Source organism: Lampetra planeri, chromosome 29 (genome assembly GCF_965212315.1).
Source record: "Lampetra planeri chromosome 29, kcLamPlan1.2.h2, whole genome shotgun sequence".
Classification (NCBI taxonomy): Eukaryota; Metazoa; Chordata; class Hyperoartia; order Petromyzontiformes; family Petromyzontidae; genus Lampetra; species Lampetra planeri.
In genome coordinates, this window is record NC_136135.1 from 949,826 (window position 1) to 962,097 (window position 12,272).

Here is a 12,272-nt window from a genome sequence, read left to right on the forward strand (position 1 = left end):
CTTTCAAATTGAATATTTAAGAATGACTCAACAGCGTCCGTGGATAATTCTTCGTCTGCTGCCATCGCTAATTGCTGTTTCCTCCCAGAGCGTGTGGCCCGTGAGCTGCTCCATCTGCACAGCGCAACTTCGCGTTGTGACGTCACGGCCCTGATGGGTCTCGAGTGACGTGGCTCCACGCGGAGATCATCGCCACGAGCCAATGGGAATCTCTCGCTCGGGGGTCGCCTTCAAAGACGCCCCGAGACCTCCCACCCCGAGGCAGCGCGCATCAGATTGTTGCAGGGGTTTATCAAGTGAACAACTTAAAATGTTATCTTTATTAGGCAATTCACGTTGAAATAATCATATAAAAAATAATGTTAAACACAACGAAATAATTTATAGAGAAGTATTTTTTATTATTTGAAAAATCATTTCTCAGCTCCAGCTGTTTGGTGGGGCGGTGCCCCAACGCCCCCCAGTGGCGGTCACGAACCGCGCCTGCCCGAATGTCAAATCTCACCAAGGCCGAACTTGTATCGATCCTGCAGATGTGTTTGGGTGATTGTTTACCTTGCTTGTGCTTGCACTACTGTCGTGTTGTTGTACTTCATGTTGTTGTAACGTTCTTAACCCCGTGCCCCTACTGGACATTTGTGAAAAAAGAGCTTTATACTCTTTGGTTTTTCGGGTAAGTTACGTAGGTAATAAAAATAATAGAAATAAAATAATAAATCACGACGTTGCGGAGGCAACACAAGTCTTCGTCATCAGGTGGGACCGTCACAGCTAGATTTACTGTATCAAGTGAGGCAAAATTCCAAGAGTCAAGCTCTTAAATACAAGTCTAAGGGGGGGGAAGGGGGAGGGGCTTATCTGAATGTGGAAGCCAATGAGTGGAACGTGTTGGGGGGGGTGGGCGGGGCTAAAAGAGAGCTTTATAGCTCATCGGATTCCTCCTGCAGTATGGATATTCTGATTCTGCAGTCCAATGATGGCAAATTAAGGCACTGCAGCCCTAACAGGGTCGTCGTCCCCACCTTGCCCCACGATGTTGTCTGGGCTGAGGGAATTCCCCTTCTCCAAGACCTAAAAAAAATGTTCTGCAAAACTGCAGGCCTGTTCCTGGGGGTCGGAGATTGGATTGCCGTTCTTTCCCTTAAGGATAGTGATAGGTGAGGTGCTGCAAGTTACTTTTTAAATGGAATTAAATAGTGATGTTGGACTACTGAGGCACATTCCATCTCCTCAGCAACCCGTGCCCACCACTCATCCTAATAGGGACATACGGCTCTCCGAATCTCCGAGCAAAGGCTGCGGAAAGCCTCCTCATTCTCCGATGTTGGATGCTGTAGACGGCGGGAGTGGTCCTGTTCTTTAATCTCAACCAGCCGGAACACCTCCTCCTTCAGCCAGGGCCTCTGGGGAGGTCTGGACCGCATACCCAATGCAGCCCTTGAAGCTGCATGAGCCACAGTCCTGAACCTCACCCATTTCCCCTCCGCATCAGAAGGAGGGGGGACGATGCCAACTCCAGCTGCAATCGATGTTGAAATTCCCGCTTGCAACTATCCTCAGCGAGCTGAGACCAAGCAAGCCACTGTGGGTTTGAATGGGGTCCTATATGGACACCCACCACCGGAGTGGAAGAATGGCAGGCGCATCTTACAGATGACAAGTCGATGGTCAGTGGGCAGATTAGCTCCACAGTAGGTCCTGGTGTCAAGGACATGGGCCCGGATCCGCTCGTCCATAATTATATAGTCCATCAGATGTTCTTGCTTGGACCCGGTGTGCATCCATGATGTTGTATGGTTGCGCCGATGTCGGAACAGCGTGTTCATAATTACAAGCCCATGGGCTGCACATAAGTCAAGCAACTTCCTTCCGTTATTATTGAGCTGATCTGGCTCATGCCTTCCGACCCAGGTGCCTGCGTCATGATCCACTTGGGCATTCAAGTCACCTAACAGGATGACTCTATCCCGATGGGCGTCTGACTCATCGGTGGACACTGGGAGGTGGATGTGAAGGTGGACAACAGAGAGACGGTGGACATCGAGAGGTGGACACCAGGAGGTGGACATCGGGAGGTGGACACCGGGAGGTGGACAGTAGAGAGACGATGGACATCGGGAGGTGGATGTGAAGGTGGACAGCAGAGAGACGGTGGACACTGGGAGGTGGATATGAAGGTGGACAGCAGAGAGACGGTGGACACCAGGAGGTGGACACCGGGAGGTGGACACCGGGAGGTGGACAGCAGAGAGACGGTGGACATCGGGAGGTGGACACCGGGAGGTGGACAGTAGAGAGACGGTGGACATCGGGAGGTGGATATGAAGGTGGACAGCAGAGAGACGGTGGACATCGGGAGGTGGACACCGGGAGGTGGACAGCAGAGAGACGGTGGACACCAGGAGGTGGACAGTAGAGAGACGGTGGACACCGGGAGGTGGACACCAGGAGGTGGACACCGGGAGGTGGACAGCAGAGAGACGGTGGACACCGGGAGGTGGACACCGGGAGGTGGACAGCAGAGAGACGGTGGACACCGGGAGGTGGACACCGGGAGGTGGACAGCAGAGAGACGGTGGACACCGGGAGGCGGACAGCAGAGAGACGCCGTGGACACCGGGAGGTGGTGGACACCGGGAGGTGGACAGCAGAGAGTTAGATGGTGGACACCGGGTAGCTTCTGTCCGTCCGAGTCGTGCACCGCTAGGGGGGGCGCTGCACCTCCCGCGAGGCGCCGAGGCGGACCGCTCGAGACGGGTCCCGCTCGCTCCATCGCTCGCTCGCTGCGTCCTCCCCCGCCGCCGCCGCTCACGGCCGCTTCCTCCGTCACGGGAGATGAGGAGGCGCGACGAGGAGGCGTGACGAGGTGCAGAAGAAGACGGAGGGGCAGGAGGAGAGACGCTCGCACACACGCGCACACCAGGAGACCGTGAAGGAGATCGTCAGGATATCCATGAGCCCCGAGGTCGCATGAGTGAGGCGACGCGGCCGCCCATGAGCCTCGCCTCGGACCCGGGCGGCGCCAGGTAAGGGTGGGGGGTTGGGCCTACAAACTCTGCCCCGTCTGTACGTCCGTCCATCTCTTGTTTCCTCTCTGCCTTCTCAACTCCTGGCATGTTTGTTCGCTTGTTCCGTCTCGGCGTTGTTCGTCTGCTCTGAATACGAGAGAGCTAGCGAGAGCGAAGGAGGAAGAGAGTCTTGGTGGGAGTTCGAAGAGGAGACGTGGAGACGGAGCGGGCCTAGCGGAGGCCTCGCCTGAGTGAGGGGCGAAATCTCAACAACAGAAACACAAGAGATTAATATAATAAACTGGCGTAGAGATAAACTTAAGAGATTAGGAGAGATTCGCAGAGAAGGATAGTAATGTAGTGGGATGCAGGGACGCGCGGAGAGCGAGACCGTGAGCTGGAGGGATAAACAGAGGCAGTCGGACGAGGACAGAGACAAACAAGGGACAGATACAGCAACAGAGAGACACACAGAGCCATTGAGCTATAGTTAGACAAGTGGAGAGAGACACAGAGATGAATAGAAACACAGTGAGACAGACACAAAGCGATGAATAAACAGGGACATTTGTACGGAAAGATAAACAGTGGTGGATATCGTGAGAAACATGGACACGTTGAACTACAGAGATAGATACAGCTCGTGATGTACACTAAATCTCAACCATACACCTCACCACACACCCCACACACCCCGCACCCCACACATCCTCACCCCACACACCCCTCACTCCACACCCCACACACCCCTCACTCCACACCCCACACACCCCTCACCCCACACACCCCACACACACCCTCACCCCACACACCCCTCACCCCACACACCCCTCACCCCACACACCCCTCACCCCACACACCCCTCACCCCACACACCCCTCACCCCACACACCCCTCACCCCACACACCCCTCACCCCACACACCCCTCACCCCCTCACCCCACACTACACACCCCTCACCCCACACACCCCACACACCCCACACACACCCTCACCCCACGCACCCCTCACCCCCTAACCCCACACACCACCCACACCCCCTCACCCCACACCCTCACCCCACACACCCCTCACCCCCTCACCCCACACTACACACCCCTCACCCCACACACCCCACACACACCCTCACCCCACGCACCCCTCACCCCCTAACCCCACACACCACCCACACCCCCTCACCCCACGCACGCCACACCCCACACACGCCTCACCCCACACACCCTCACCCCACACTACACACCCCTCACCCCACACCCCCTAACCCCACACACCACCCACACCCTCTCACCCCACACGACACACCCCTCACCCCACACACCCCTCACCCCACACACCCCTCACCCCACACACCCCTCACCCCACACACCCCTCACCCCACACACCCCTCACCCCACACACCCCTTCACCCCACACACCCTAACCCCACACATCCCACCCCCCTCACCCCACACTCCCCACCCCCCTCACCCCACACACCCCACACTCCCTCACCTCCTCACCCCACACACGCCTCACCCCACACACCCAACACCCCACACTCCCACACGCCGCTCACCCCACACACGCCTCACCCCACACAAGCCTCACCCCACACATGCCTCACCCCACACACGCCTCACCCCGCACATGCCTCACCCCACACATGCCTCACCCCACACACGCCGCTCACCCCACACACGCCTCACCCCACACATGCCTCACCCCACACACGCCTCACCCCGCACACTCCACAAGGCCTCTATAGGCGGTATAGGGGAGCCCTCTAACTGAGTGCTCATTGCATGGCGATGGACCCCAAAGTGTTGAAGTCTCAGAGCTGGGACCCCGCCAAATGAAGGTGAAGAACCAAACTTAACGTGATGATTTTGGCGTTCAGTCATTGGCGACCACGCTGAGGCCAATCGGCACGCCAGACTTGATAACCCGGCGTATTCACGGCTGCTTGGCCAGATTTGAATCCCGGGGTCTTGGCGGTGCCGGCTGAATGCTTCGACCCGGACATCTCGATTGGAGTTTTTCGTCGTGGTTAGGACGAGACGCGTGGTCGTCGTTCTTCTGCCGCCGGCGCTGACCCCATGAACCTGCGTCGTCGTTGTTTTGCCTGCAGGCCAGAAGGCCCTCCGGTGGAAGGGAGATCAGGGGCCTGTGTCAGCGTGGAGAGGTCCTACTCTTTCGATGTGGACGCCACAGGTTTGTGCAATCGCGAGCCATTCACCAGACTTTAATTAGCCGTATGTTGTTGGCGTGTGTGTGTGTGTTCATGCAAAGAGAACATTTCTTCTGATAATGTCTGTAATGACTGTGTTGGCACTTGAGGGCTCTGAGGTGACAATAGATGATAGTACAGCAATGAGTGCGGTCCACTGATATATTTGGTCAACTCACTGGATTGAGTCTCATCTGTGTTATTGAATCTTAACTGTGCTCAAATTGGAGTGATATTTCCTCCTATGCAGCTATTTTCTTTGGGCACTCCAGTTTCTTCCCGCAATGCCAAACAAACATCAATGGAATTGGCCACACACGTGACTCGAATAGAAAATCAATAACGATTTCCTATTTAAATAATTATCATATAATGTGTATATTCAAATATGTGCTTGACAAACCTGAGTGCCTCACACCCTGCGATGTCTTGTAACTGCCGCCACTGCTGATGGTCTTGGCCTGTGGTTGTCTCTATGACAGAGCTGTTTAGCTCAGTGGGCTGATATAAAGTCTTGAGTCTGAATGGGATAACTGTGTGGCTGGTCAACTCCAGACACACACTGGGTAACCTGACATGTGAGAGGTGCGTTCCGCATGTCAAACGATTAGTTTCACCTGAGTAAATAATTGGTATGATTATTTTTTTTAAGCGTAACACAACTCGCAACTTGCTAAGAAATAATAATTTAAAACATTTTACATTGCTTGCAATGAACGGTAACTATAATATCTGCTGTAATTTAATACGCATGCAGGCCGTGTATGCAATGAGGGTTGGTTTTAAAAGATGGTGCAGTCGTGCGTAGAATGAATGTTGGCGAGAGGGGAGCTGGGAATACAGTAAAGGCACTTGCAGATTGCACATGTGCAGACTCCTTTTTGTCAATCCACTGCTGGATGAAAGCCTCCCCGCTCTGCACGGATGATGGGGATTTATTTCACCGGGTTTCACGCTGAGTCAGTGCTGGTTGGTGAAGGCGGGGAGCACAGAAATGCACGGTACAACGATGACTTGTGCTGCACTTCCATCTGGTGCCTCCCCACGTCGTAGTCCTGAATGCAATTCTAATTGCCGTGTTCTATGTACGTGTGTAATGATTATTATTTGGTATGTAATAATATGCCCATTCTTAGCGCGATAAAATGTTCAGTTTTTTTGTGGCTTCGATGAATGTATGTTATCATGCTCAAGATCCACGCGTGGAATCGCCGATGTAAGAATCAAATAGTTTTTTGATACGTACGTAATTGATTCACAGGACAACTGCAGCCACTAAGAGGTCACTCGTCACCACAATATAATATAAAAAAATCATTTTTTTTATCTACTTGGCCACTCTTAATCGTGACGATGTATTGCGTTGTTGGAGTGGGAAATTACTGCTCCCCCAGTGTCACGTATAGTTCGAGCATATGTGCTCCCCGCAGTTACACGTCAAACGAAGCTTTAGTTTAATTAGTTACTAGAAGTTCTACACATTGTAGTTAGCCTATGACAAAATCACCTGGAAAGTGCCCGATCTCGGAAGCTAAGCAAGGTTTGAGCCTGGATAGCGCTTGAATGGGTGACCACTATGCACGCCAGTTTGCCACAGGTGGCTGTGGGGCACTGCTACGTGGTGGTCGGCAAAGGGCAATGCAGAAAAATCCATTATTCTGTAAAATTAAACCAATTAGTTGGTGATGATGCCTTGGCAGTGGTGCACAAGCGCAAATAACAAAAAACTCAACACATTCGTAAACTCTGGCATTTCTTCATTGCACGTTTTCCTTATTCCCCCCACCCCACATCGTCCTATATTTTTCCTTTTAACGGCATTATTGACGGATGTGTTGAGTCTAGTGTTCTGCGGTTCTATGCTCCTGCACCAGTATTTCCTACCACCTTCAACAACCCACATTGACCAGCCTGGTGAAGTACAGTCAAATAACCCCCCACGTGTCGCACGGCATGGGATCGGGGAGGGGAGGAGGAGGAGGAAGCCATTATCCAGGAGCGGATTGACAAAGGGATGTACATATGCCTTGCAACACTGCAACGACAACATAACCAAGCCTTGTAGAAAGCTCGAGTGCCCTGGCCGCTGTTTCATTTTCTGGGCCTGCCCACACTTGTGTCTGTTTGTGGGGAACAGTCCGTCTTTTCTTCAGCTCTGTGTTGAACACTGTGTTTGCACTCCGCACTCTATTACATCCTTCTTTCTTGCCTCTGCTGTCGTCGTCGCTGCTGCTGATGCCGCATAGACACCATGGGAAGGCTTTCCATTGTCATGACAGCTCCACATGTGCAGAGCTATGGTAAGAATTGTCACGTTATTCTGTTTTGCCGTCATTCAGCGAGTAATGAACTGTTATTTTGCAGATGAAGTTTAGATTTTTTTTCACGTTGAATTCATTCGGGGTGCTGCCGCAGTGGTGTAATAGTTAGCACACGGGACTTGCGATTCAGGTCGCCGGTACAATTTAATCTCCCGACGTGGGCAGTTGAAATGGTGGGACATGTTTCAGAAAATGCTCTGCCACCACCTCTGTCCACCAAACGGCAGCATAAATGGGGTCACCGCAGTTAGTTGACCGGCGGGTTGCATGTGGTGGGGTAAAGTGTGGGGGAATCGCACCTCTTTCAAGATGTCTGGTCAGTGTGAAGTAGATTTGCTAAATGCCCTCTATACAGGGGGTTTTCCAGAGCTCCCTCTCACGGAGGACATTCTACCAGCAGTAGTTTGAGCAAGCAATTGCAGGGCTGCACCTTTACCACCTTATTTATTTGGGGAACACCCTGCTTGGCTTCCGAGAACTGAATGCGCCAAATCTCACCGGTCTTCGGAAGCTAAGCCGACTTGAGCCTGATAAATTTTTTGCATGAGCGATCACGGTACACAAGAAAAATGTTGGGGCTACTTTGTTTACAGGAAGACTTGCAGTGAAATGCATTGTTGTGCTGTACTATGCACCCAACGTTTATGCATCATGCCTCATCCAATCCACCTTGACAAGAGGTATGGCCAGATAACCCCTGCGAGCCGTATTGTTTTGGGGAGGCTGTCATTCAGTTTTGGATTGACAAATAGGGCTCTGTATACATGGCATAGAAATTACTCTGAAATCTTCATAGCAGGTGAGATGTAACCTAAGACTTAAACCACAGGGCGTTTAATCTAAAGGTACGATTTATTTTAACTCTTCTCTAAGGTTCAAGCACCAACTGCAGTCATCGGCTTGTCTTAATGGAGATGTTGTGCATGCGCGCGTGTGGGGAACAGAAGCGCAGTGGGTTGGCACACTGCACAACGAACTCCAACGACCCCAGTTGGATTCCCGTCCGCGGCTAGCGTCGGTTCTGGATATACGAACCAGTCCTGAGTTGAACCCGGCCTTGAGCGAGTACCTGGTTGCACTGTGTAAATATCGGCACTGGGGGAGTCAGAAACGCGGCCTGGCTTGGTGCTAGCCACACCGTGGCTGTCTTCGTATAGGTGCTCGCTAACAGCACGTGCCTCAGCATCCTGCTAAAGAGCTATACGTGGGCTGGGGGCATCTCTTGTCTTTGTGTGTGTATACAGGAATGGTCCAGAGATGCGTGATTGTCCAAAAAGACGAGTTTGGCTTTGGGTTGACGGTCAGCGGAGACAACCCCGTGTTTGTGCAGTCTGTCCGGAAAGGTAACTTGTGCAGCGTATGTTAAATATGAGACGAGAGCCTTTGTGTGCCCTGTGCAGCAGAGCCAATCGGTGCAGAATTTGATGTAGGAACTGGGTAAATTGTGTAGATGTTTATTTAATAGTCGGTTTTATTAACACATTGAAACCTGGGAAACACAAATCAGCAAATAGGACGTGTTATCAAATCTGCAAACGCATTTGGCACTAACGGCTTTCTGTCCCCTCTGTACCGTGAATTAAATGCTTGTGAATACGCACGCATGTTGGAAAGCGGTAAATAATCCCGCATGTGTGCGTGATGGTTTTATCTTACATGTTTGCTGATTATGCATGCTTAATGTCTTAAAAAGATTAAATGTGACCTGCAGTAAGTGGCGACAAGAGTTATCGTACTGTACGTCGCATATCTCAACTCGCTGGGGACCGAGGGGGGATTTGTGAAAATGTTAGATGTGTGACAACCTTTTCGAAAATGATGGTTACACCACCACGGACAAAGAAGGTCACTGGCCACAAATAAAACGCCGACTGCTTTGGCTGTAGGGAGAAGGTGTTATTGTTCTTTGCACGCAAGTTTACGCGAGATTAAGAACGCCTGACTGTTCGTGAAAGTGGTCGGATTTGTGAACGTCTATAAAAATACGACCGTTCACACCACTGTGCACACATACGGCACTGGGTCTGGGCAGTTTATTGATCAGGGTGTATTTGTGATGGTTGTATTTGCGATGTTGTGATGTGTGGTGTGTGTGTGTGTGTGTTTCCCTTTGTGATGAATTACTCTTCGGGCAGCGTAGTCACTTGTGCGATTTCTCTTGCAGATGGCGCGGCCATGCGTGCTGGAGTACAGCAGGGAGACCGCATCATTAAGGTGCCTCGACGGAGGAGCTTGGCATGAGCAGTTTGTTGGGTCAGGGCCGGTGTTAATTCAGCCGGCTTATGCGTGGAGATGCCCCCTCCCTTTTGGATGGGACTTGGCAGGTTAAATGCGAACGTGCGGATGTGGGGCTGCTCTCCAACGGCCCTGGCACACATGTGACTGTGGTAAAACACAGACCATGGGACATCTCTTGGGTCTGCCAAATGTAGAATACAGTAACTCCGTGAGAATTATATATACGATTACACACGTAGCCAATCTCTATTCTTGGGGTTTCCTCTGTGCCATGCAGTCTCATGACGTTAAGAAATTATCGTAGTCTGGGTCATTATGCGGACTTGGTACTTGAGCCTGGAATCATGGTTTAGTCTTTGGTGGGATAGAGTGTTTCCCCCTGGTGTGGGTTACCTCCCTGTACTCCGGTTTCAATCCACATGTAAACACTTATTATTCGGCCGATTACAACTTAATCTATAGAAGACTGCCACCTGGCTGCTGCCTTTCCTGCTTGTCTGTGGTCCCTCGCACCTCCTTAGTTGTCTCTCTTCGAGAGTAAGCGAATACCGTGCAGTGCGTTACAAGTTGAAATTATTACTATTAGTCGTCAGGGTTGATGATTTTATTCTATTGAGAGTCATCATTGGATGACGAATACTGCCGTCACTAATATCGTCAATGATATTAACACTCCCCAGAGCAAAGGAGTTGGCCATACATCCCATAGAGCTCGAGCAATTGTTGGTGCCGCCGGTTCTGGCTGCCTTTCCACTTCTCTGTGGTTTACCCCCCATGCCTCCGCACGAAAACTGCGCCACGTTATGAATTCGTTTTGAGATGGAATTTGCATGACAGATATAAAGGGAGGAGGAGCTGCCACCAGTGTGGGAGTTGCCGACAGTGGCTAGAGAGCTGCTGCCATTGGCCGAAGGAACGAGAAGGCAGGCCAAGATGTGACGACGAGATAAAGGATTCTGACGATAAGACAGTAGCGTGTATCCAAAGTTGGAGGGAACGCTACGGGAGAGGGAGGCACGGGCACTGACAGTTAAACAAACGAGGGTGTTGTAGCCCCTAGCGTGAGAGTGGTTGGCTTGAAGAGAATGCATTTCTTGGCATCATCCAAGCATGGTGATGCTGGTGCCTTACAGTAGTTATAACAATAGTCAGCTCTCTTCAAGGTGACGTGAATAGTGCTTAGGTAAGCTATTTTCGTCTGCGTCACGTAGGACATGCGCGCGCACACACACAGGAGATCTTTAACTTAAGTTTAATCGGCATTCTCTGCGGCCCGGTTAGGACATAAGCGTGTACACTCTTACACCTATGATCACTATCTTAATATGAATCAGCGCTATCTATGTTAGGTGAGACACATGAGGTACACAAAGACAAGGAACCCCCATATAGCCTTAATAAACTTTTTTGGCAAGTGCTGTTAGCGACCACCTATGAAGGCCAGCACGGCACACAAAAGGGTGGATGGCCAGCATCACGCCTGGCCACCTTTGTCTCCCAAGTGGTGATGTTTACACATCGCACTTGGTACTCATTTGAGGCTGAGTGGACCTTGGAGAGGCCCACTTCTTGTTGAGATAATTGTCACAGGTGTTGACCATGAGCGGGGAATCGAACTCAGCTCTCTGGCTTCGTAGTGCAGCATGCTTCCCGCCCCACTCCTATGACCCACAGGTACACACACATTTACAAACAGAATCAGAATATTATTTACGTGAATAAGCCCTCGATCCCTGCAAAGCCTACATCGACTGTCGGGGCAATTGCTATTAGCGAGCACCTATCATCAAGTGGGGACACGCAGACACAAGATCTCTTTGTTAATTGATAAGCACTATCTACGTCACTTGGGACAGGCACACGCGCTCATACATCCACACATAAGGTCTTTATCTTAATTTTGAATAAGTTCCGCATTGTGGGACAAGCGTGCACTCTTACACATTCAACATCGCTAGCTTAATTTGAATCCGTGTCCTCTATGCCACGTGGGACACGCTTTCATACATCCCACAAATAATTTCCCAATCTTCACTTGAGTCAATGCTAGCTACGTTACGTGAACTGTGTTCAGCAAGCATCAGGCATGCGTGGCGTGTAACAACCTAATTGGTGTTAAAACGGAGAAGATTGGTAAACATGGGAAGGTGCGCCATGGTCGTTCGCAAAGACTGGAGTGCGGTAAGCAGTAGGAGGTATTATTCTTTGTGTCTTTCGGTACAGTCACGTAGATAGGTTCAAATTAATTAAAAATAAAATAAACAAAAAACTCCGACGTTTCGATCACAACACAAGCGATCGTCATCGGGAGGAAAAAAAGATGATGACGATTGCTTGTGTTGTGATCGAAACGTCGTAGTTTTTTGTTTATTTTATTTTTATAAATTTTAACCTATCTACGTGACTTGACTGAAAGACCCAAAGAATATGAATTCCTGCAGTCACTAAAGCTTTAAGTCAAGAAGTAGGAGGTATTGCCGGCAGAAATCCTGATGATTT

General features: G+C 50.8%; 1 protein-coding gene across 2 annotated transcripts in view; it reads left to right on the forward strand.

Moving 5' to 3' along the window:
• Positions 1-2,726: 2,726 nt before the first annotated feature.
• The window catches only part of LOC144728543 (rho guanine nucleotide exchange factor 11-like), a 44,059-nt gene continuing 34,513 nt past the window's right edge, over positions 2,727-12,272 (forward strand). For both annotated transcript variants that reach the window (XM_078608050.1, XM_078608051.1), the window contains exons 1-4: positions 2,727-3,026; positions 5,116-5,198; positions 8,780-8,878; positions 9,700-9,749. In XM_078608050.1, the coding sequence (XP_078464176.1) occupies positions 2,971-3,026; positions 5,116-5,198; positions 8,780-8,878; positions 9,700-9,749 (288 nt within the window). In that variant the 5' untranslated portion in view covers positions 2,727-2,970. The remainder of the gene's footprint in view (positions 3,027-5,115; positions 5,199-8,779; positions 8,879-9,699; positions 9,750-12,272) is intronic.